The sequence below is a fragment of the Staurois parvus genome, unplaced genomic scaffold (assembly GCF_062004578.1).
Source record: "Staurois parvus isolate SC_StPar_1 unplaced genomic scaffold, SC_StPar_1.0 ptg000047l, whole genome shotgun sequence".
In the NCBI taxonomy this organism is placed as follows: domain Eukaryota; kingdom Metazoa; phylum Chordata; class Amphibia; order Anura; family Ranidae; genus Staurois; species Staurois parvus.
This window is the reverse complement of record NW_028317843.1, coordinates 5,641,080-5,667,954: the sequence shown is the minus strand read 5'-3', so window position 1 is coordinate 5,667,954 and position 26,875 is coordinate 5,641,080. Positions and strand designations below refer to the sequence as shown.

The following is a 26,875-nucleotide window of genomic DNA, read 5'->3' as shown; positions in this document are numbered from 1 at the left end:
AATTCCAATTAGAAATGAAAATCTGTCCTTTGTTAGTAATGTACAATAACTAAAACGTTTACATTATGCATTATTATAATTGCTGATAGACTATGGTTTCTAAAATCAGACTAATCTAGGCAATCAGCAATCCTGATCTTCATCGATGATGGTGTACAAGTGCAGCCAAATGTGGCTGCTCACAGGCACTTCCTGGAATAATTTGTCGATGTCTGTATGAATCACAGCATAGCACTGAGCAGCCCCACCCTCATCCCACTTGGCCCCACCTTTGTCCCATCTGGCCCCTCCCAGCACCATCTGTCATGCGGCGTCATTCATAAGAGCTGTAACAGGTATGGGCTTCAGCTCCTACCAGCCTTGCAGGGGAGAGAGAGCTGTAAGAGTGGCTCTAATCCATCCAATAAGCTAGTATGGTGTACCTGATTGCATGGAGGAAGGCATTGAAAGCAAGCCTTTCCTTCCACTTAAATATTTTGTATCTCCCTGGTAGCAGAATTTGTCTTGTCACCTCTCCTACTTTTCTTTTCTCCCTTCTGAATATGTGATCCTTCAGCATAGTCTATGCTATTCCTGTTGCTTTCTTACCCCTTCAACAATAGTAAATCTTAAAGCTGATCGGCCTCTAGTGGCTCCAATTTTAGGCACAGTGCCAATAATAGTGAGCAACTGAACACGTGCAGAGCAGGGGGCGAGTGCATTACTGACTTTTAAATAGCATAGGTACTTATATTTATGTTTTACAAAGTTATACATGCAAAAAAGGGGCAAAGTTGCCAACAGTCCCATATTGCCCGGGACATTCACAGAATATTTGCCTGTTGTCCTGCTGTGGCCTTGTCCTGAGCCAAATCCTGAAAACTTTGCCCTGTCACGAAAAGCTGAGCTCACTGAACTGTGATAGTGCTTAGTGCCCCTGGCGGCAGGGTGGGCAACATCACATGCGGTGTGCACACACAGTCACAGATCCCTCCCCCTACCTCCTCCGGCGCCCCCCTCAGCAGTGCTATTCTGCGTGTCAGCTGGTGCCTCCCTCCTTCATGGTCATTAGTCGGGGCTTTAGAAGGTGTTTGGTCAGCCAGTGGGTGTTCCCGCCTGTCACTTGGGGGCTGGGAGGCAGTGCAGTCAGCCCCAGGAATGATCATGCCCAGTCTGCCTTCTGCTTGGTGTATGAGAGCAACATGGGAGGTAAGTGAATGTGGCAGCAGAGTACTGCATTATTTGTAAGGTGGCTGCAACCCCTTTGGTCATTACTTGCTTCTTGCTCACTGCTGTGTCAGAATACCCAAAAGAAAAAAAAACCCCACACAACACACTCTGTAAATGCCAGTTTTTTGTTCTCCAACTGGACTGTGAGAAATGGGGTTGAAAAGTTCTCTTCCCAATTTCTTGCACTCAGGACAGTGCTACACGAAAATGAGATACCATCTTGATCTTTGTCAGCCTTTTTTTCACTTCTATCAGTAGACTTTTATATAGATGTTAAAAAGTACTGTTAGCTGACAAAAATCGAACAGATAACTATGGGACAGTAACTTACCTGTGCCACTCTGCACATGGAGGAAACCGCTTCCATACCATAGACTGCCCCCCCCCCCGCACTATGCCTTCCCAAGCTCCCTGTATGGTGCCCTACTGACCCCACTGTACTGAACCCTACACACTCCTGAACCCTTGTATTGTGCCCTCCTGACATCCCTAAACTATGCCCTGCTGACACCCAGTTTTCTGCCCTGCTGACTACTAATTACTACAGACCTTTGGGGGCTCCCCTACATTCTACAGACCCCTGTACACTGCCCTACATCCTACTGACTTCTGTACACTAGGGAAGGGTTCACACTTGGCATCTTTGCCCCCTTGTTCTGCACGGTACATTCCCCATTACCACATTCTGCACAGAAAGTCATCTCAGACTCAAAACCACACCCCCTTTAAGCCACACCCAATATTTAGTGTAATGTAAACCATGCCCACTTTTTGCCAAGGTGCAAAGCGTGCCACATTTTCCTTTATCTTCATTATAGAACCACGCCCATAATTAATAAATGACCTGCCCCTAATTAAAGTAGTGCCCCATCTACAGTGGCTTTCTGGACAAATAAAAAAAAAAAGTGTCCCTAAAAACTTTGGAAATGTTGGCAACTATGAAGGGGCCAATCTGAAGTGATCTATCAGGACTTAATTTTTTGACTAAAGTTCCATTTTTAAAAAGAAGCAGATACAGAAGGACCCTGTCCATCATTGCCATGAAGATAAAAATTTGTCTGTGTGTGGCCACCCTTGTGGTTTATAGCAGCATGCCTGTAATTGATCTTACATGGCAAAATGATCATTAGATTGAGATATACAGGCACCTGAACTTAAAATGCAAGTTTTGAAAGGTCACAGTTGGCTCTACCTTCTTCTACCTCCTAAGCCTTCAACTGGTAAGGAACTCAATACAATAAATAACCAATAGGAGGGTTGAGGAGGCAAAACCAGGCTTCATGTTTGGTGCTCATTTACACTGTTTAATACACATTTCTACATGCATTTTACCATGCTTTGGAGGACTATCAAATTGTAATTAGCCCACAATGCATGTCAACATACTAAACTACATACCTGACTCCTTAAAGCACCACAATCAAAGATGGTAATATGTAAAAATAAAAAAATAAAAAAAACAAAAACAAAAAAAAAAAGGTACATGTAGCATAACATGATCACCAAAAATGCACATTAATATCCATGAAAATGTGAGAAGGCCTTTAAAAGGAAAGCAAATATCCAATATCTAGATCTACTGATCATTTTGAGATGTGGTTTTGATTGAAGGTCAAATCTGCTTTTTAATATGCCTAGTTTATCGTGCTTGTTAATGCTCTTTATTAGGCATGAACCCATATATTTCCTTCAATATTAGACTGCCTGCTGTTGGGTCTAGCAATGAAGTCAAAACTTTTGTTCCACCAAGTTCCTTTCAAGAAATGTCCTTCACATAAAAAAAAAAAAAAAAAAAAAAAAGGGAGAAAAACCAATGGGGGGATTTGCACAAAATGAGGACAGAACTGTTGACAGTGTACATCGAGAGTTGAATGTGTCCACCGTAAATATTGAGGTTTTTTTTTTGTTGCTGGTCAGCCAATGTTCCCCCATAGAACGGAATCAGCTCATGCTCCTGTGGTTAATCCACTTGTTCAGTGTGGAAAGAGATCAATTAAAACCGGCTTAGGTGATTGTAAATGGGACAATTCACACAAGTCGAGTTAAATCTCTATTCATGTCTCCTGCTCACAATACAAATACTTAAGCTGGGCAGCAAAGCAAGGATCGCTCTTACCAGTCCCAACAGTGCTTTGAGTAGTTCCACATTTAATTAAAGACACAGTATAGGCTTTGTTGGCACAGACTGTCCGGTCACTTTTAAGCACTGCAATCAAAAATCAGGCTCAAAGAAAGAAAAAAAAAAAAGAAGAAGGTTTAGAATTCTATGAAACATCTGTTGGAACAACTTCAGAATGGGACCCACTTTATAATCTAGTGCTTCAGTCACTCTGAAATTTACAAGACCTTAAAAATACTTGGACCATTTTGCTGCTCTGTTTTATGGGAGGTTGGGATTTTTTTTTTTTTAAAGCAGGACAAAGTTTACAATGCCCCAGAAAAATACAGTTTTAAAGGGTCCATATATAGTGATCTGGTTAGCAGTAATAGTTAGACAATTAGGTGGTGTCGGAAATACATTGTGAAATGTGCATTGCATAAAAAAAGGTCTCCACTAAAAGTAGAGGACAACCAAGAACTTCCACTACAGTAGGCAAAACAGGTTTGCTTAACTGGAGGCACAAAAATAATCCCACCCCTAAATTTCCCTCAAGTCATATACCTCCTGTACAAGTTTCAACTTTTTAATGGCTGGGAACAGAGCTGGATTATCCACAAGGTGGCCTAGGTAGGAACTTAGGGCTCGGTAAATGTCCAGGTGGCTCAGCTACAACTTTCACACTACTATGGTAAACCAGGGAACTTCGTAGGCAGTTGTGTCTGATGAAGGAAGGACCTCATCAGTACTTTTCTGACAGTTCAGAGAATTAGTTGCCATCTCAGTCCCCATTGTGGAGATTTCCTCACTTTCTTTGTGGTCACCAAGACAGGAACCAAGGAATCTTCCACAGGAACACAGGCCAAAGCACAAAGTGATTGTAAAAATAAATATGGGAACAACAAACCAAACACCACCACAACACTTACCTACTGTATAAGGGCATACTTATCTGCTCTGTGCAATGGTTTTGCATAGTGCAGCCCCGATCTTCCTCTTCTCTGGTCCCCCACCGGAGCTCCTGGCTTCTTCTTGTCGAGAGCCCCCACAGCAAGTAGCTTGCTATTGGGGCACTTGTGCAGGTTTGCTCCAGAGCCCAGCTCTGTGTGCATGGCTTGGCTTTGCCCCCCCACTGGCTGTGACTGACAGCATTTGGAGCCGATGGCCCCCTGCTGCTGTCTGAGCCAATGAGGAGGAAGACAGCAGGGATATATGGCACATTATGCACGTATGCCCATGTGACATGTATACCAGGTCCATTAATGCATTTATCTCCACTGCTGGTGACAGAAGTTGGTCACATTTGCTTATATTTGTTCCAGACCATTACAACCCCCCAATCCCCAGAAATAAGACTGAATGTGTTACATCCAGAAAAACCAGCAAACACTGGCAGGAAGAGTTTTTAATTACAGGGAGACTATTTTGGTCTCCTTCATAAATGCTTTTCCATGCCTGTCAGCAATAAGGTACACAGAGTCGCACACGTGCAGCTCAGAGTGTATTTATGGCACCCCTCTGTGCCATGATGCGTTTCCCACATACATGCGCAGTAGTGACGCCATAGTGGCTTTGCCATTCAAGCAGCACAACTGATCGGACCCAGAAGGAAGATCAGTAGAAGATGGAAGAACCAGTGGCAGCACTAACAGCATAGCGCTGCAGGGCATCTTTTGACAGGCAATTCTGCCAAAATATGCCAATATGTAGTTATGGCATACAGCTCCTGGGGTTCCATTTAATTTAAGTTGTCACCAGAAAATGAAGGAAAATCTTCCAGTGGAGATATATGTTCTGCCAACAGCTAACTAAGAGGATGTTTCCCTCATTCTCTAGAGATTCTCTCATTCTGGAAGACAGGAAGTGATAGGAAATCTCCCTAATGGGATGAAGATGGTAAAAGCTTGGTGGGGGTTTTGACCCTTCCCTACTCTATGGGAAAAGAGGAAGGGGGATTTGTGGGTTTTTTCTTTATCATTGGTGTTTTTCAGGGGAGTGGGTGGACCCCTTTAGTCCACACCAATGGCCAGGAGAGCTCCTCGTTCTAGAGCAATATCTATGTGGCACTATCAAAATAAATAAACCAAATGCACATGGAGGAAAATCCAATTTCATATCTACATATCCATGGAGGCTAGAAAGCACAGGAAAAACATGCAGTTTGGGGGTCTTGAGGACTAAAGCCAAGCCCTGCTAGGCAACACTACAATGACTCAGAATTAATGCGTCACTAAAATAGCTCATGATGCTTTGTCATAAGTGAGCTTTTCACTTGAAATAATGACATAATGTACTGGAAATCAAACATGGGTCGAGAGTCATTAGTCCAGCCTGTGAACACAAATCAATGCATAAGACTCTGACAAGAGGAGCAGTCCGGGAAATTTGAGATCTTTGGACCTAGGCAAAGCTAAACCATGATATATGTTATATGGGTTTAAGAGCTAGATTTTTCAGCACAGGCAGATAACATAGCAGTGTTACAAGAGATTACGCAAGACATACTTACAAGCAACCACATAATCAATAGACAGTTGTGTGACCCAAAAGATTCACAATGCTTTCAAATGTATTGTTCATCATTAGCCAATTGGTAATTTTCCAAAATTGCTACAAGAAATTAAGCATAAAATATAACAGATTGCCTTTGCATAATAATAAAAAAAAAAAAAAGTGTGTACTTTTTTTTTTATACTGGGTACATGCAGTTTTGTAAGCAGTATCCAATCCCATGAACTGTACACATGCATGCAAGGTAGTCCAGAACACATCCATATATCAAAAACGTCTGGAGCTTACACCAGGCCAAGGACTTTTTTTCCTTACTCCCATGTACATGAGGACCTGGCAATTGGTCACTCAGCAACACAGCATTGCATCATGGGAAACAGTGAAAAGAGGCACATGCTCCCCTATGCCCATAGATGCTGAGTGTTTTCCAACATTCCTGGGGGTAAAAAAAGCAGCAGAGATGGAAAGGCATAGTTAGGCACAATGTGTTCTGGCTGCATTGCCTGTCATAGGCATGCACAAATTTATCTTAAAACCCACTCCAGTGTTCCCAAGTTTGAAAGTATACATGCACTGTGTGCAGGGTAAGGCTGGGCTTGGAGGTAGAGTTGTATTTGCCCCTTGTGACGGACTCTGGACACCCCGACTGGGTATCTCTGCCAAGAAACTTAGGAACATGAGCCATCCCAAAGAACTAGACAACACCAGATTTTGGAGTAAACAAGTACAACGGCTTTATTAGAGAAACACACTGAATTTATACAGAAAACCATCATATAAGAGCTAATCATATTTTCACAGATAATACCCACCTTAGACAGTCCGGCACCCACATACGAATTATACATAAGCCATGTTACATTGATCGTGCTTTTGGGGTGATCCCAAGGGAACAGCTGCAATCCCGAGATTGCATTTGATTGCCCCAGACCCCCCCAGTTGAATGATCCAAAAAGCGACATGTTCTGAGGATAAGACAGCTGGTTAATAAAAGGTACCTGGGTGCCGTTCGTAGAGTAACTGGGCAACAGTTCCATAGCTGTGGTTACCAAACCCTGGTAAGATGTAACACTGAAATTCCAAAGCTCCCAAGCAAGCTCCCTCTTAGTAACCACCTCGGCCCATGTCCCACTAAAAGGAGACTAAAGTCCCAAAAGAGCAACATGACAGGACAATGGGCTTTCAGAGAGACTCCTAGTAAAGTTAGAGGGTATTCCTACTGGCCCTAGCCTCTATATATTTCTATGCGAATGTGGCTAGGACCCAGTGAAGCGTTGATGGAGTACCCAGGCAAGATGGATGTCCGGATAGGCAAAAAAGTCAACTAGTGCCAGCTCCTTCTTCTGGATAACTTGAAAACACAATAAAACACAGTTCTCCAGGCAATGGTTCTCCTGCAGCCCCAAGTCTGTAACACCCCTCCAACCCAGTACAAATAGGACATGTTGGGTTTAGAGCCCTGAGTTGAAATATTCCTCAATTCAGAAAACTTAATCACAGTGGGCCTGCCATCAGTGACAGCTGCTGGATATTATAAATACCTGCTCTCTTCAGATCTGAGATTTAAGCACCTGGACGAGGGAAGTCTTCCAGCATGGGTTTTGTTCTTGGCTCTAAGATGAAATGTGATCATCTCATGTGATCAAAAGCTGAGAGCTACAACAGAAGGAAGTTGATGCTGAATATAAGAAACAGCTACTTATACAATATTTATGTCACCTACTGCAGGTCCTGCGCAGATGAAGGTCCGTATGGGTGGGTAGAATTAATACATACATCTGATCACAACACAGCATTGCTGACCCTCTCCTTCACTATCCAGCTCTATTGGCTCCTTTGCGTTCTCCGTCAGCTTGGCACCGGCTAGAAACTTTAGGATTTGTGGTCCCCTCTGGACAGCTTGCCACGTAGGACGGTTAGAATTTTGACCTTTGCGGCCAGCTTGCCATACAGGAAGGGACTGTTAGGATTTGCTGTCCCCTATGGCCAGCTTGCCACGTGGGAAGGGGACAGCTAGTATTTGCTGTCTCCTGTCTGCTTTGGCTGCTCCCTGGTCAGCTTGGTGCTGGCAGGACATTTAAAATTTGCTGGCCCTTCAGACAGCTTGCCATGCAGGATTTTCTGACCCCTCTGGCCAGTTTGCTGCATGCAAAGGGATGACATCTTCACAGACCCCTCCAGCCAGCTTGCTGTATGGGAAAGTGATGGTCAGGATTTGCTGTCCCCTCTGGACAGCTTGCTAAACAGGATTTCCTGACCCCTCCAGTCAGTTTGCCATGTGGGAAGGGACTGGATTTGCGCAGACCCCTATAGCCAGCTTGCTACATGGAAAGAGGACTGTTAGGATTTGCTGTCCCCTCCGGACAGCTTGCCACATGGATGAGGCCAGTTTCCTGGGACTTCCACAGAGCCTGGGTTGCCTGCTTTGGCCTCCCTCCCTCGTCAGCTTGGTCTGGGTGGGGACACTTATAATTCGCTGTCCCCTCCAGGACATATTGCCATGTGGGATGATTAGGATTTGCTGACCCCCCCCCCCTGGCCAGCTTATCGCGTGGGAGGGGGACAGTTAGGATTTGCTATCCCCCGAGGAGAGCTTTCTGTGTGGGTGGAGATGGTTCCCTGGGACTTCCACCAAGCCCAGGCTGACTACTTCAGCCGCCCTCCCGAGTCATCTTGGCGCCAGCGGGGAACTTTAGATTAAGATAGGGATAGGATTTGCGCAGACCCCTTTAGCCAACTTGCTGCATGGGAAGGGGACAGTTAGGATTTGCAGTCCCCTCCAGACAGCTTGCCGCTTGGATGGGGACAGTTCCTTGGGACTTCCACAGAGCCCGGGCTGCCTACTTTGACCTCCCTACCTTGTCAGCTCAGTGTGGGTGGGGACATTAATAATTCACTGTCCCATCCGGACAGCTTGCTTTGCAGGATTTGCCAACCCTTCAGGCCAACTTGCCACAAGGAAAGGGACCGGATTTGCGCAGACCTCTCTGACCAGCTTACCGCATGGGAAAGGACGGTTAGTATTTGCTGTCCCCTCCAGACATCTTGCCAGGTGGGTGGGTGGGGGAAGGTTTCCTGGGACTTGCCCACAGCCTAGGCTGCCTGCTTTGGCCACCCTTCTTGGTCAACTTGGTGCAGGCATTGATATTTATAAATTGCTGTCCCTTCCAGATAACCATCCACACAGGACAGTTTAGATTTGCCGACACCTCTGGTCGGCTTGCCGCGTGCAAAAAAGATGGTTAGGATATGCTCTCCCCTCTAATCAGTTTGCTGCGTAGGAAGGGAATAGTTAGGATTTGTGTAGTTCCGTCTGGCCAGCTTGCTGTGCAGCAGTAAAGGGACGGTTAGGATTTGCTCATTCCCCTACGGTCCACAATCTGGTTTCACAGCCCCCCTCTTTTTAATCTTGCCGACTCCTGGCTGCCCCCTCTTCACAATGTCCCATGTTCTTTAGGATGACACCTGCCTTTCACCATACCCAGAAATCAGTGCAACATTGTGGAACACTGTGCTAAGCTCTTCCTATAGCCCACAAGAAACTGTCCTTACCATAAAAAGGCAAGTCAATTCCATTTATTCCCCAGACCAAAGGTTTCTAGTCATCCCCTACCAGGGTCCAATAGGGAATAAAAGCAGGATCAAATCACCATCTTGTCATGATTAGGAGAGTCAATTTCCCCATTTTGGGTTTCCACCCTCTAACCATAAGACTATAACAGGGCTGCTGCTGAAATCCATTAAGGAAGCTTCACACTATTCTTTGGCTCTTTAATAGCCATAAGATTCGGGATGAGTTTCTGGGAGACTAGCCTAAGGCCACAACCATAGCTCTCTCCATGGAGACAGTAAAGAAGCAACAAAGCCATGCAGTATCAAGATGTGCCATTATCAGGATTATCAGGTGAAAAAACAGAAAAAGCAGCCTGGGGAAAAAAGAAAAAAAAATGTAGCTACCACACCAAAAAGTAGTAAAATGCAATATATTACATTTTTAGTTTCGATACACTTTAAAGGCAAGTGCCAGTTTATTGTTCCTTAGACTTTAGGGGATTAGTGGAAGTAAGCAATGCCTAAGGCTTTGTGGTCAGTGGGAGGAAAAAAAAAAAAATAGCACTTGTGGGTCAGCAGGGGAAGGAAATCATGCCCCTTTGTTGGTGCCAGTGAAAGGCATAGTGCCCCAGTGTTGGTGCCAGTGGAAGGCATAGTGCCTCATTATTGAGGTTAGTGGGAGAATGTATATCCCACTGTTGGCTTCCATAGAAGGAATGGTGCCTAACTGTTGGTGTCAGTGGGAGGAATAGTGCCAAATAAAAGGCAGGCAAAGGGCCACAGTTTGGAGACCACCACCTATACAATGCAACGCTATGAAAAAATATATATTAATAATAATAAATATAAATCTCTCAATAAAAAGGTTCCCTTAAAAATGTCCTCCCCATTCAGAAAACCATTTTGTTTCTCAGAGTCAAGAATAAAAGCGGTTTGTACTGAAAATACCATAGCCAATCAGATCCAAGTTTCTATTCTTCTGCTATGGGCAGCTGCCCAGTTTTGCTCTTCATACAGTTATTATACATTTGTCCCAATGACTGCTATCAATTAGCTGCTTGGAGCTGAACTAACTTCTATGCATCCATTTTCCTTTTAGGCTACAGAACACAGACAGTCTACCATGTGAGCCTTCTAAATAGTTTTCCCATTTTGCATATAATGCTGAATAGTCAGGGCAGCTTAAAATAGTGTGACATGATAAATAGATCCCGAAAGAACGTCTGATTATTTATGCGATTACAGATCAGAAGATAAGACCATCTTCCAGTGCATCATTATTAATATTGCAGATCATTGCAAGCTGTGGTTGAAAGCCAGCAGACCAGATGCATTAAACATCAAACTAAAAGGCTACAGGGGGATATTCTAAAATAGGTCTAAAGAGAACCTGTGAGAGCTGATGTAGAACTACTGCTAATTTGATTTTCAAAAGGTGCAGGCTCTAGGATGGTTAACATTTTGGCTGTACTACCTAATAAGAGGTCAGTAACTTGCAATTTAGCAAATCTAAGGATTGGGATGACAGCCCTGGAGTCAGTACCTTTAAAACCAGTCTTCAATTTGATGTCTCTTATTTGAATCTCACAGATTCGCTTTAAGGTCCCACTCATGCCTATGCATTTTACTGCCGGTCAGCACATGGACCCAGGCTATGGTATGAAAATGCAGTGGTGAATCACCTATTACGAGCAAAAAAAAAAAAAATGCCTTTTACCCCTTATTCAAGAGTAGGTAGGGATCTCTATGCAGTTCATTGTCTGATATGTGGAAAAATTTGTTTACTGGGGCCAACCATTCCAACTAGCAGGATAGCACACCTACCAAGGGAACTTGCTGGTAATATCACAGAAGCAGATTTTTTTTTCTCCCCGCTCATTCTGGCCTGCTAATCTACAAAGGGGCTGATCAGGGGTGCACACACAGGTCCTCTTCCTCAATTCTCTATGATGAAGCTACATTTGTGTTACGAGATGAACCTGTAAAGAGCCCTAAAACTGGTATAGCAGAATCAAATCAATCATATCTATCCAATAAAAAAAAAAAACAAAAAAAAAAAAGTGTATTATCTATTTATTTCAGGTATTTATATAGCACTGTCAATTTACACAGCGCTTTACATATATATTATACATTCACATCAGTCCCTAACCCTCAAGCTCACATGCATACATACTAGGGCCAATTTAGACATGAGCCAATTAACTACCAGCATGTCTTTGGAGTGTGGGAGGAAACCCACACAGGCACAGGGAGAACATGCAAACTCCAGGCAGGTGGTGCCGTGGTTGGGATTCAAACCAACGACCCTAGTACTGCCAGGTGGAAGTGCTAACCATTTAGCCACTGTGCTGCCCATTTGACTAGGTACAAAACATTTGCAAAAGACTGTAAAATGAGCTCACAATGGATTGTCCTATTAGAATTTTTTTTTTGTTTTTCCTCCAACCTAAAAAATGCCATTGTAGGTTTGCATCTTGTGACTACACAAGCCCACACCTGGCACACTTACTAGATAGTTTACAATTCTTCCTGCATTGAAATATTTGTAAGAAAAGGCAATAAGATGCTCCCAGGTGCCTTGGCACTGGTCATGTTACCAGGCCTTTTCATTTTGGGATCTTTAACTGTTCCTGTTATAATGCAGGTGGGACCCTAAAATAGAGAGTCAATGCAGGCTCCTCTAATAAAGCAGTAGAAACATCAATGATAATATGTTGAGTGTAATAACCTATAGAGTCCTGACTCCATTTGTCAAATAATCCCAGCAAGAGAGGATGAAGATGACTGCTTATCATAGGCAACTTTCCACGTGGTTGTTTGTCTTTTAATAAGTCAATATGACAGTGACTTCCCGTACATCCAGAGGTTAGAATTAGTTACACTGCGGTGCATTAGCAATACATTACAATTTATATAGAAATACAATTAGTGATAATATTTAGTAGGCATAATCAATCAATGTCTCGTAAATGGCTTTTCTCAGCGTGAAGGGGGGGGGGGGGGGGGGTTAAGATGGGCAATTCCTCACATTCTATTTGCAGGACAATGGTTTATTATACTAGAGAAGAAAACCGTATAGAACACATACCTTGCTTTGTTCGGGAATTCTTCAATTTGTTTCCCCTTTGTGACTTCACGGAGATGACTTTATGGTTATTGGCTGTGAAATCTGGAGGCAGGGCTCAGGAATATTAACTCTCCTGCAACTGAAAAACCCTCCTCGCTTCCATTTTATTGTAATGTACAGTCAACTGACAAAAACACAACTAATTAAAAAAAGTCTTGAAACCATCGTAAAATGCAGAAAGTCTCAGAGAAACATGGTCTATGTCAGAAGTAAGAAAAAAATATTTTGGGGGCCCATGTCAGTTTTTCAAATTAGCTGTCTATGCTGTGCACCAAAAACACACACACAAAATTATAGAATTAAAAACAAAAAAAAACACACCAAAAAATAAAATAAAAACTAAAAATGCAATAATAATAAAAATACTACAATAAAAAAAATGAAAGTAATTATAATAAGAAAAGGAGATAAAAAAAAATACTAAAATATGATAAAATATATAGGAATACTAAATAAAAAAAATAAATGCATAAAAATACTACATAAACCCCCCCCCCAAAAAAAAAAAAAAACTAAATCCAAAATATATATACACCTCTAAAAATATACATTTTTATCTTTTTCCCCCTCAAGTGTTTACTTGAGTCCTCCGTAGCACCTATACGTCACAGCTGCTTTATAAAAGGCACCAACTGGTGAATAGGAGACCTCTATATGCAAGCCCAGGTTAAGTCCTCTAATCATACTGTTTCTCGGCTCCATATGCAGACATAAACCTCAGGTATTTGTTGATATAGTGAGAAGAGATGGAGAGTAGTTTTTATGCAGTGAAAACCTACACCATTGCTATATGGATTCATTGCGAGAACATTCACTAATGGATGATAAATCGGAGATTAGATTTGCTGTCAGCAGCTCAGCGTATACAAGTTAATTGGCCAAAAACCTTTGGTGCCAAGGTGTGCCACTCTCCGCTAATGTTTGCATCAGACAAAGTTTTATCAGCAGGAAAAACTCATCTATATGAACAGCATTGCTTTAGGGCAGGGAAGTACAAGAAATGAATCTCCAGCTGCTGAGAACTACCACTTGCAGCACGTCTTGCAAAGGAGGGTTGGCCAACTGTCTGCTATACTTGATGATGGAACCTAAAAGGAATGGACCACCGAAAAGTGATTTTTATTTATTTTTTGACAGGGACTGAAAGGAGGATCACCCACTGGGTACCTTTACCACTCAGGACCTCCATTATGAAGCCAATAAGCCACAGCAACTGGATGCACCACCATCTTGGAGTCTCACTACTGCTCCGCCATGGGGACACAGGTGGGCAAGCCGGTTTAAAATGTTGTCATTTCTCAAAGAAACTACCTGCCATTACTTGACAGAGGACTGACCCTTTAGGAAAGTTCATGCAGTTAGCAGGCTAAAATTTACACAGCTTAAAACTATCCAATATCCTGCAATAAATGGAGTAACAAATGTCAACCAGGATCTGCCAAGGTCCAAATTGGTAACAGATTTCTAAACAGAAGGAAGAAAACACCTTGGAAATACCAGCGTCCATGGAATGCCAGCTAAATTATCCTTTACCCTCATTATGATGTGTCTGGAGTCAGAAGCCATCTGAGAATATCTTGTTCTATCACTAAACCAGCCGTCACCATCAACGCTGACAGTGTGCTCTGCGTATCCACTAATTGGAATGTTCCTGCTAAGAACTTGGGCTATGCAACCATTAAAAATTATAGACCAAGGCTGGCCACCGACTTTTCCTTTAGGGTTCACATTGACGGGAGTTCACATCAAACGCTGCATTTTCCATTGGAACACATGCAGCTGTGTTTGAATGAAAAATGCAGAGCTTGCTGTGAAAGTGCTACCCGCAGCTCAAACGCCTTAATAGAACATGTCGCAACCACAGAAACAACTCAACGCAAGTCAGCACACAGCCACTGAACTGCCATGTGTACTGCTTTATTAAAGGCAAATGGGAAGTTGCCAATCTGCATTTGACTTGAGTTCCAAATGCACAGGAAAGCGACACCCATCGACATGAGCATTTACAGATCTCCAGACAAGCAGACATCGTACAACAACTTAAAAAGCAAATAAATAGGTCATTTTCAGTATGGTACAATTACAACTACAAAAATGCCTGTACAAGCATAATGGGGGACAAAAAAAAGTTAAAATTAAAAGGAAAATAAATTTGTAAAAATAAAATAAAAATAGTAAATAAAATAAAAAAATTCTAGAAAAAAAAACAACAAAAAAAAAAAAGCTTAAAATTGAACATAAGATGATGCCACTTAAAACAACATTAATAATAAATATATCGACATACACGGGATATACAAAATAAATAATCCACACTTTATAAATACCGGCACCTTGTTGACCAATCTAGTACAAAATTTGACAGTTAAACTCATTCATCTGTATATGGACTGGATTAGAAAGCAACTCCCATTGGCTGATCTTTTTTCTTCGAGGAGGAGGAGGAGAAAGAAGGAAGGAAGGAAGGAAGGAAGGAAGGAAGGAAGGAAGGAAGGAAGGAAGGAAGGAAGGAAGGAAGGAAGGAAGGAAGGAAGGAAAGAAGGAAGAAAGAAGGAAGAAAGAAAGAAGGAAGAAAGAAAGAAGGAAGAAAGAAAGAAGGAAGAAAGAAAGAAGGAAGAAAGAAAGAAGGAAGAAAGAAAGAAGGAAGAAAGAAAGAAGGAAGAAAGAAAGAAGGAAGAAAGAAAGAAGGAAGAAAGAAAGAAGGAAGAAAGAAAGAAGGAAGAAAGAAAGAAGGAAGAAAGAAGGAAGAAAGAAAGAAGGAAGAAAGAAGGAAGAAAGAAGGAAGAAAGAAGGAAGAAAGAAAGAAGGAAGAAAGAAGGAAGAAAGAAGAAAGAAAGAAGAAAGAAGGAAGAAAGAAGGGACAGGTTGTCTACTGCAAGATCCTCAACCCCAGTCCTAACCGTTTCGCTTTACAAGGGAAACCATGGTATTCTTTAAAAAAAACAATTATTTACTACAAAACATTTGTAACATTTCTTTACACAAGATGTCCATATAATGAAGAGATCAGCTAAATATTGGCATCAGGCACACACAAAAGGAGTCCTCCAGTTATGCTTTCCCCTAGGTCTTCCAGCACCGTTCTGCAAGCCATCATAGCATGTCCCCAACTAGTCCCATTGGCCATCAAATGGTCATGTTTGATCTCATCTTTGCAGACACAGCCAGAGCTGTAAACCGGTTTTCACCATAATCCCCTATGAACACATGTCCTTGTATGGGTATCTTATGTGTACTGTATGTCCAGCCAAAACGGTGTTGGTTTTAGGAAGTACAAGAGAATTAAAACCCCTGCCAGGTTTTTGCCGCCACCCACAGCTTGTTAGAGAGTGTTCCTCTCCCTTACTTTTCCAGTATGGTTTCACAAGACAAAAAGTGAGGGAAATCTCCAACAGCTACACAGACAGAAATTATTTATTTATTTATTTTTTAAAGTAAAGCAGAAGGCTAGAGCCCGTCAGGTTTTTATTGCCAAGTCAACGCCAAAACACAAAATCTCCTGCACTTGGGGGTAAACTAACACTGACTACATATCCATTCTTTCCTGGGTATCTCTTGCTGCCCTCAAAAGGTCTGGGGAAGTCCAAAAACACTGTAACCAAAAAAGCAGAGAGGGCGCTCCGGCCTAGTGCACCATCGTTAAAACACATTTTTATTGCTATAAAAAGGGGATAAGTAATGTACTCACAAAAGACATGTAAATCAGAAGCTCAGCATATAAAAACAGCACTGTCCAGTCCACAATGCATCACATCGCATAGTAGGATCCCTAGACCTCCAACTGGCTAACGAGTTTCGAGGACTTGCCTCTTCTTCAGGACTGGACAGTGCGGTTTATAAATGATGAGCTTCTGATCTACTCATCTTTTAGGAGTACATTACTTATCACCTTTTTAGATCCATAAAAGCATGTTTTAAGGATAATGCACTAGGCTGGTGCACCTTTTGTCTGCTTTTTTGGTTACAAGGCTCTTACTGGCATGTGTGTGTGTGTGTGTGCGCATTTTTGCGGCATTGGGCAGGTGCATTGTCATGTGCCAACGTGCATTTTCTTTGTATGTTGACACACATTTAAAAGAAAAAAAAAAATTGAATTTGGAGTGGACAGGGTTAAAACCCATTGTACAATTCTGTTGCCAGTGCATCCAAAATCCATGTTACATATGTGTTGATGCGCTGCCATTGACTTTAATGGGCCCCCATCACACTAAAATGTTAAAAAAAATAAAATAAAAATGTATTTTTGAATCACACTGCACTGCAGCGCTGGGAAGTGAAAACGATCTGGTTAAAGGATGCATCACCAGCACACCGGGATCTTTGAAATGGTGTCCAGAAGTTTCAAGGTGATCACATCGATCATAATGTTGCGTCGCATTGGAACCATGCAGGGCTCCTTCAGATACGAGACAATGTCACAATAACATACGCCTGAAAAAGAGCCGCTTGGCTCCAAATATTGCAACTTCATGAAATGATCGCCTTAAAACGTCTGGACGCCATTTCAAAGATCCTTGGTGTGTTGGAGATACAGGCTCCAACGTTAAGTCAATGCCGCTTCCCAGCTGGCAGTCACTGCAGCACCCACCTACTACTAGGTCATTTCCAGGAACGTGTGCAATGGGAATAGTCTAAAGATTTTTTTTTTTCTCTTAATGGAGAACCATGACCCATGCGTTTTAGTGCACGGAACATATATGCCAAAATGCAATGACTCCAAGTCTATGTTCCCACTAGTACAACTCCAAAGTAGAGCAATTTAGAGTGAGACTTTACGCTCTGGATCAAAGTAGTGGCTGCACCTTTTCAAAGTCGTACCGATTTGAATGAATGCCACTGAAATCAAAGGGCTGTGACTTGTTATGCGACTTTACACGTCCAAAGTCGCATAACAAGTCGCACTAGTGGAAACGGAACCTAAATCTCCCCAACAGAGCCCAGATAGCAGTAAACCCAACAAATGTTGCAGTATATTGATTATCTGCTTTTGGGTTTATATACATTTTCAGTGGTTTTCATCATGAGGCACCGTACACCCATTCAAGCCTATTACCCCTTTTTGGCACCTATACATTTGCGGTTGCATGAAAATAGGGCTTTCCGGTACATTTTTAACATTTTAAAATGTCCTCCAATATTTCAGATATGGGTATGCTCCACTGTTCTCCTATAATGGAGCACTACAGAGACCACTATGAATAAAGTGTTGGGCAGCACAGTCGCTAAATGGTTAGCACTTCCGCCTGGCAGTACTAGGGTTGTTGGTTCAAATCCCAACCATGGTATCACCTGCCTGGAGTTTCTCCCTGTGCCTGCATGGGTTTCCTCCCACACTCCAAAGACATGCTGGTAGGTTAATTGGCTCCTGTCTAAATTGTCCCTGGTATGTGTATGTGTGAATGTGAGTTAGGGACCTTAGACTGTACGCCCCTTGAGGGTTAGGGACTGATGTGAATGTACAATATATATGTAAAGTGCTGCGTAAATTGACGGCGCTATATAAGTACCTAAAATAAATAAATTCTTCCCCATTCAAAACAAAAACCAAGAAGGTTCATCCTACAGAGCCATGACTTTACAGCATAGGCTTCCTTATAAGTACAGAATGGTTTGAATCAGCAGTGACAAGTATGAGTACAGCCTGGTGCACATGGACTGGGAGAGGAGTACGCAGGGTCTGGTGTAGGATTCTGGTGGGTTCCTGGGAATTGGCAGGTGGCATGTACAGCTGGCCATAGAGGGGAATGACTGTACCTGCTTGTACTTGTGGAAACACTGATCCTTTCTTGCATTGACGGTTACCTGCACATGTGTATAGTGTATTCCCGCACAAAACTCCACACTCAGAGAATACATCATGAGCATGCACACACATCAGCTTCTGCAAATCATCTGACAATATAACCTGGAAGCCAATTGGTTTCTATGCAGATCTGCACCAGATTTTATACTCTCCAGTTTTAGTAAATAAAACCCTTTAACCTCCCTAGCGGTCTGATTATGTCCATATTTCTGTGCTCAAAGCGGTACATTTTTTTGCATGGAAATATGTCATTTTTTTTATTGTAGGCTGTAATTCTTAGGAATAACTCACTGAAATCTGTCCGAACAAGAGTCTAGTAAACATCACGGGTAGGATAAAATTTGAAACACGAAATCATAAATTAGAAAATAATAAATAATCATAAAAAATATTATAATAATACATTTAATTCAATAATATAATCAAACCAAAAACACAGAAATTTGAAATATAGCGCCAAGTTCGCACATCACTGAGCAAACTCGCAAAATCGTTTTCAGTGTCTGATGATGAATTTCCCCACGAATCATTATCACTCAATTCTGCAAGTGGTTCTGATTTACTATCGCTGTTCTCTAGCTGGTCTAAAACCGCTTTTGACCTAAAGGGATGCTTTTTGGACGCCATGGACGTTTCTCAGTTTCCAGGCAGAAAGAACAGTAAAAATGCAGGCAGGGCACAGGACAAAGCACTCGGGACAAAATGTATGTGAAATGGTTTGATACAGTAATGGAATACTGTCAGATTTTAGTGTATTCGGTGTATGTCCAATTTTTAATTTTTCACATTCCCACCGGTACCGTCCCCCATATGTTCCGTACGTCCCAACGCTCGCAGGGAATGGAGCCCGGAAGACAGATCTCGGCATCGGTCGGAGGACATTGCCGGGGACGCTGAAGGGGAGACTATGCGGGAGCGCAGGACAAAGTGCTGGAGGGATCCTGGAGCAGTGCTGCAGTGTATTGCAGTGTAGCTCAGGGTTACTGCTTCTGGTACTGAAAGTTAACCCCGAGCTACATTCGGGAATACCTCCAGGGGGGTTAAATCAAATGATCTCCATAATGGGTTTAAGCAGCCTTTCTCAACCAAGATTCCTCCACAGGTGGAGAACTGCAGCCTTCCAGCCAGCTGTTGAGGAACTACAAGTCCCATCATGCCTCTGCAGGACCAGGACAAGGGGTGGGCAGGAGGGATGGCTGCCTTGGGCACAGTGTGGATTTGGAGGTTGTGGAAGAAGGGATGCTTTGGAAGGGAGGGGGGAATTTGAACTAGGAGAATGAATTTGTGTAAGGAAGGGGGTTTGGGGGGGGGGGGGGGTATTTTGAGTGGGAACGAGGATTTATGCTCAGAGGGGAAAATTGAAGGGTAGGGGATTTGTGCTAGGAGGGGGGATTTGGGGAGGGAGAGGAGGAATTTGCTTGGGGAGAATTTTGGCCTGCAAAGGGAATTTATGATTAGGGGTTAAGTGTGCAGGTTAGTGCCCACATTTTTTGAGGGGCAGGAGGGAATTTTTGCTGACACAATGTTCGTACATTTTTGTCGGGGGGGGGGGGGTGTCACTTGGCATCTTCACCCTGGGCTCTAGAGGACCTTGTCCTGGCACTGTGTCTCTGCGAGTCTTGCTTGTAACTGTCACTTCTGCAATGCTTCATGGGATATTAAGTTGACACCATTGATGGAGCACTATTCCTCCCACTAACACCATAGATGGGGAACTATTCCTCACACTAACACCAATGATAGGGATTAATCTTCCCACCAACAATGATGGGGCACTATTCCTCCCACTGACACCATAGATGGGGCACTAATCCTTCAACTGACACTATAGATGGGGCACTATTCCTTCCACTGACACCACAGATGGGGCACTATTCCTTTCACTGACACCACAGATGGAGCGCTATTCCTCCCACTGACACCACAGATGGACCGCTATTCCTCCCAGTGACGCCACAGATGGGGCGCTATTCCTCCCCCAGTGACGCCACAGATGGGGCGCTATTCCTTCCACTGACACCACAGATGGGAAGTATTCTTCCCACTAACAATGATGGGGCACTATTCCTTCCACTGACACCATAGTTGGGCACTATTCCTCACACTAACACCACAGATGGGAAGTATTCTTCCCACTTACAATGATGGGGTACTATTCCTTCCACTGACACCATAGATGATGCATTATTCCTCCCACTGACACTAACAATGGAGATTATTCTTTCTATCATTACCAATATAATCCTTCTGCCCACAGGCATTATGCAATTATTTTACCCCTGCTGACCATCACGTCTGAAGCATTTTCTACTCCCACCGGCCACAGTCTGGCCCTTCTAAAGTCTGAAGGATAGTAAACTGGCCCTTTGCTTAGAAAGTTTGGAGTCCCCTGGTCTAATGTACTGTGAGCTGTAGGTAAAAGTTATTTTCAGGGATTCCCTGAGACCCGCAAGTTATGTAAAGGGTTCCTCCATGCTGAAACAGTTGAGAATGTCTGCTGTAATGTTTAGATGTATTATACGAGTAGCTCTGGCCATATGCTGGGAGTCTTGTTCTATAGTAGGACACCACCTATTGTTCTAGTAGGAAAATGCAGTGTGTAGAGTGTGCGTCTCAGAACCCAGACATGGGCTCCACAACACCGGCACCATCTCCCAGTAACACCCTATGGATCAGATAACATATGGATGTTTGTAGAAGACACGTGTGCTCAGTGGATGCTCTCCAGCCCTCCCTCCATCATTCTCCATCCAGAACTGACCTCTCTTGCTCCGTCTCCAGCGGTTGGCTTGGCATTGGCTGTAATCCACACAGTTCAGGATGATGAGGGCGAAGGGGAACAGTTTGAATTGCATTGGTGCAGGTGTGAAACACGGGCTTAAAACAATAAATAAGTAGATGGCGTGGATGTCTTCTCCGCTCTGAGATGTTGGCTGCCCTCAGCAGTCAGGACAAGGGCTCTGGCTCACAATCCGCTCACTCCACAATGCCATGTCCAGGCGATCTCCGAAGACCTGGCCAGAGAAGAGGGAAAGCAATGCGTTTAATCGTTCATTTGTAACTTTCGGGAATGGTTAGGCTACAAGCAGGGTTGCAGATTTATCACCACGGGGGAGATTTACTAAAAGTGGTGCAGCCGTGTAACCAATCAGCTTCCAGGGTTCGTTGTCAAATTTTAGTTGAACAAGCTGAAGTTAGAAGCTGATTGGTTACTATGCACAGCTGTACCAGATTCTGAGTGCTCCAGTTTTAGTAAATAAGCCCCCCAGCTGCCGTGCCTATGGCCACTATAGGGGGGATAACGGAGATCAGTCAAATAATTAAAAACATTTTTTTTTTAATTATTAAATCACTTGATTTATATTTCTATAGCGCTTTTCTCTCTAGGGATCCATATAGCTGTTGGCAGTCATTTGGGCGCAATCAGTAGAATATCATACTAGGATCATTTTAGATGGGAGCCAATTATCCCACCAGCAAGTGGCAGCCAATTAAACATATACAAGCACATGGAGAACATGCAAACACCATGCACATCTTGTCCTGACTAGGACTTGAATCGAGGACTCCAGCACTGCAAGACAGGTATTTATATGGCACTGACAATGTACACAGCACTTTACATATGGTACCTTCACATCAGTCCCTATTCTCAGGAAGCTTATAGTCCAGGGTTGCCATTTCTCATATACATACTAGGGAAAATTTGGAAAGAAGCCAATTAACCTGCCAGCATGTCTCTGGAGTGTGGGAAGTAACAGAAGAACCCAGAGGAAACGCATGCAAGTGCAAGGACATGCAAACTCCATGCAGATACTGTCCTGGGTGGGATTCAAACCGGAGACCCTAGTGCTGGAGACAGAAGGGCTAACCACTAATTACTTTGTATTTTGCTTTTATTCTCCAATACAAGTCAAAGTATACAAAAGCATCGCAATCTCCCATATACGGTGGATTTAATACTTGGACTATCAGATCGCACAACGTACTTCATAAGAAGTGTAAAAGGAACACAAATGGGAAAAATGCATGTTGTTTTCATTACTTTACATTTGTTTTGGAAATGAAGCTTCAAAGATAAAATGTTAATCATCATATTAATCATAATAATAATAAAAAAACCATCATCATAATAAATAATATACAGGATTTATATAGCGCCAACAGTTTGCGCAGCGCTTTACAACATGAGGGCAGACAGTACGGTTACAATACGATTCAGTGATTGGCTCTCTGTGTAGAGATCTATATATCCTCTTTATGTGTTTATTATACCTTTAGGCTCTATACCTATTGGTTTTATACAGATTTTTGCGCTTTTCATTTTCTCTTTGCACATGCTCACTAAATAAATCTCAATACTAGATATGGGCAAGCTGCTTCACTAAGGCAACCGAAGGGCTACAGCAACCAGAAAGCCTGCTGGGACCAGTAGTCCACCAATTTCTGGGATGAGGCAGCCTCCATGACCTTACACTGCTGTACTAATTCAATTGACACCTCTCAGTGAGCAGATAAATCAGCCAATTAGCACCTCTATCAGGTATTGTCTAGCTGCATCTCAGAGTGCTCAACTGACCCTAGTCTACTCTAACAGCCTCTGTTCTAGGAGCCCCAATCCAAGAGAGGTCCCCCGTTCCCAGGAGCCCTAATCCCCCGTTCCCAGGAGCCCTAATCCCAGAGAGGTCCCCCGTTCCCAGGAGCCCTAATCCAAGAGAGGTCCCCCGTTCCCAGGAGCCCTAATCCCAGAGAGGTCCCCCGTTCCCAGGAGCCCTAATCCCAGAGAGGTCCCCCGTTCCCAGGAGCCCTAATCCCAGAGAGGTCCCCCGTTCCCAGGAGCCCTAATCCCAGAGAGGTCCCCCGTTCCCAGGAGCCCTAATCCCAGAGAGGTCCCCCGTTACCAGGAGCCCTAATCCCCCGTTCCCAGGAGCCCTAATGCCAGAGAGGTCCCCCGTTCCTAGGAGCCCTAAACCCAGAGAGGTCCCCCGTTCCTAGGAGCCCTAATCCCCCGTTCCCAGGAGCCCTAATCCCAGAGAGGTCCCCCGTTCCTAGGAGCCCCAATCCCAGAGAGGTCCCCCGTTCCTAGGAGCCCCAATCCCAGAGAGGTCCCCCGTTCCTAGGAGCCCCAATCCCAGAGAGGTCCCCCGTTCCTAGGAGCCCCAATCCCAGAGAGGTCCCCCGTTCCTAGGAGCCCTAATCCCCCGTTCCTAGGAGCCCTAATCCCAGAGAGGTCCCCCGTTCCTAGGAGCCCTAATCCCAGAGAGGTCCCCCGTTCCTAGGAGCCCCAATCCCAGAGAGGTCCCCCGTTCCTAGGAGCCCCAATCCCAGAGAGGTCCCCCGTTCCTAGGAGCCCCAATCCCAGAGAGGTCCCCCGTTCCTAGGAGCCCCAATCCCAGAGAGGTCCCCCGTTCCTAGGAGCCCTAATCCCAGAGAGGTCCCCCGTTCCTAGGAGCCCTAATCCCAGAGAGGTCCCCCGTTCCTAGGAGCCCTAATCCCAGAGAGGTCCCCCGTTCCTAGGAGCCCTAATCCCCCGTTCCCAGGAGCCCTAATCCCAGAGAGGTCCCCCGTTCCTAGGAGCCCTAATCCCAGAGAGGTCCCCCGTTCCTAGGAGCCCTAATCCCAGAGAGGTCCCCCGTTCCTAGGAGCCCTAATCCCAGAGAGGTCCCCCATTTCTAGGAGCCTAACCATGGAGAGATTTCCATTCTTGGAGAGATCCCCGTTTGGAATATTGATCAGCAATGGAATGTCCTTTCAATCCATAATACTAGATCTTGATTCAATAGTAGAAGATCACAAAAGTAACTCTGTAATCCGTTCTGATACATCGACCAGCATGGGATCCACACAAATAGTTCCATTGCAGTGAGCAGAACCTGTAAACCAGAACTACAAGTTCCAGCAAGCCCTGTGGCAGTTTGATTACCGGGACTTGTCATTTCCTCACCGTCAGGCGTTATGGTGGTCATACACATCAATTGTGATTGGACTACATGAGAGCGATCGCAAGGATCACTTCATCATTGATTAAAATATTGAACACATATAGTAATCGATTTAGAATATGATCAGAAACGATCTTTTAAAAGGAGGATTATTTCATTGATCTATATTACGATTGGGCCTCTGAGGGGAAAAAAAAAGTGACCATACATACAACGATTTGATCGTACAATAATACGAAGATTTGATCAATGCAATGTCATTAGTCAGCAGTTGAACAGGATCTAATGACTCTGCTGTAAACCAATCACCCACGTTGAAATTGTAGTGAACAGATCAAAAAAAAAAAACCCCACAAACAAAAGGGGTGGGGGGGGGGGTAGGTTATTGCATAATATTATCGAACATAAAAACATAAATTGGATCACACGATCGAGCCCCCTCCTGCAATACATTTATGGTAGATCGAAAGTTCGTTTTCTTGCCAGGCAGAGGTGCTTAAAGCGAAAATGTGATTGCTGAAAAAACACAAGCAGATATCGGTTTGATTACTTGAAGCAAATGTCTAATTTCCTCCACAGTCAAGTGATCAGAAAACGGGTTTACAATTCGTATCCCAATATTAGTTGCATGGAATAATGGATTGTATAAATCGCATGGATACCTGTGTTGCCACCTTTAGGCTGATCACACACACACACACACACTATACAATCTGATTGTACACTTTAGATCTACCACCAGTACTAACTGAATAGATTGTTTAGTCCTCATTTTACATAGTTTTGGTAAAATTAAGGCGATTGTACAATCACATCGTACAGTGAGTGGCCAGCTTCAGACAGGTTCCCCTGATTGAGGGGACACTAGTGACAAATATTCAATCTATAGCCTACAACCCAATCAACTGATAGGTCACATAGAGAATTGGATTGCAATCAATAATTAGAAGATACAATCAAAAGTTATCAATCACATCTCCGTTTCCACCATACAATCTGATCATCAAAATCCATCTGAGATCATGAATTTAAGTATGTCATTGCGGCCGATCATTACAAAATGATCAATAATAGACCAAGTTTGATTGAATCCAATCAAAGTCGATCAGAAGGGAAGTCATGTCTAGTAGATTGATCAATCTGATTGATACATGTGTGATTAGGATGATGAGATGGTAATGTGTATGATCACCATACACCTGACCCCCCTACACACTGTACAGATCAGATCCGGACATCGCAGACAACTTTCACTATAAACCAGGGCAGCCCGATGGGGGACCACAAATCCCAGCAGATCCCTGATGCCGATGATACTGATGAGATCCACCTGTTCTCAATCCCCCCACACTCAGGACAATCTGCACTCACCTAGTCCCTGTCCGACCAGCGATCGCACTCCTCGGTCCAATAATCCCTATGAAGCCCAAACCGATCAGTGATCGGACGATGAGAGATCCAGCACAGGTCGGCTCCCGGCAGAAGTTGTGTGTCCGGCCACTTTCCATGCAGAGATCAGCGCTGTGTTGCCGGGAGAGGGGGGTGATCGGAGCGATGTGAGGTTGTGTAGGATCGGACGATGTATGAGCGTCTCCGGGCTGTCAGCGCTCCTCTCCGCTCTGATCGCAGTGTGGGGATGTGGGCAGGTTTGATGGTCGGGTTATGTAGGTGGTGCTCTGCTCTCCTCTCCGCTCTCTCTGGTCCATCAGCTGCAGCTTCCCCCGGGGTCCTAAATAAAGCGGAGAGCCCTCCGATCTCCTCCTCCTCCTCCTCCTATTACACCTCTCCTCCTCACCCACACATACACACCGATCACCTCGGTGCGACCATACAGGGGGTTCAACCACATCCACAGGACATTTATACACAAAACTTTATTTTTTGGATGGTAGGAAAGGGTTAAACCCTGATTTTTTTTTTACAAAAAAAAATAAAAAAACGTTAAATCCTGAAGAAAAGTTTTGTTTTTTATGATAAAAAAGGGTTAAACCCTGAAAAGTGTATTATTATTAGTATTATAATTATTATTGTTAAGGGTTAAAGATTGAATTTTTTGGTGATGATAGGAAAAGGTTAAATCCTGATTGAAAAAAAAAATAGGAAAGTGTTAAATACTGAAAAAAAAGTTAGGAAAGGGTTAAACCCTGAAAACGTTTCATCATTATTATTATTATAGATATGGGTTAAACTCTGAATATTTTGGTGATGATAGGAAAGGGTTAAACCCTGAAAACCTTTTTTTATGATAGAAGAGTGTTAAACCCTGATTTATTTTTATTCTAAGAAAGGGTTAAACCCTGAAAAGTTTTTTCTTAAATTAATATTTTTTATATGAAAGTGTTAAATCCTGATTTTTGTTGATTTTTTTTCTAAGACAGGATTAAACCCTGAAAAGTTTTTCTTTATCCTTGTTTATTATTATTATTATTATTATTATAGATAAGGGTTAAACACTTCTTTTTTTGTGATGATAGGAAGGGGTTAAACCCTGACTTTTTTTTAGTTATATGAAAGGGTTAAACTGTGAAATGTTTTTCTTTATGATAGGAAAGGTTTAAACAATGATATTTTTTAAATCTAAGAAAAGATTTAACCCTGAAAATGTTTTTTTTATTATAGGAAAGGGTTAA

At 43.3% G+C, this 26,875-nt stretch overlaps 1 protein-coding gene across 1 annotated transcript in view; it reads right to left on the bottom strand.

Moving 5' to 3' along the window:
* The window catches only part of RSPO2 (R-spondin 2), a 180,551-nt gene extending 154,611 nt beyond the window's left edge, over nt 1-25,940 (bottom strand). Inside the window, exons 1-2 of the mRNA XM_089664457.1 lie at nt 25,617-25,940; nt 21,065-21,317 (exon numbers count right to left, since the gene is read on the bottom strand). Of these exons, the coding sequence (XP_089520583.1) occupies nt 21,065-21,158 (94 nt within the window). The 5' untranslated portion in view covers nt 21,159-21,317; nt 25,617-25,940. The remainder of the gene's footprint in view (nt 1-21,064; nt 21,318-25,616) is intronic.
* Between the last annotated feature and the right edge of the window lie 935 nt (nt 25,941-26,875).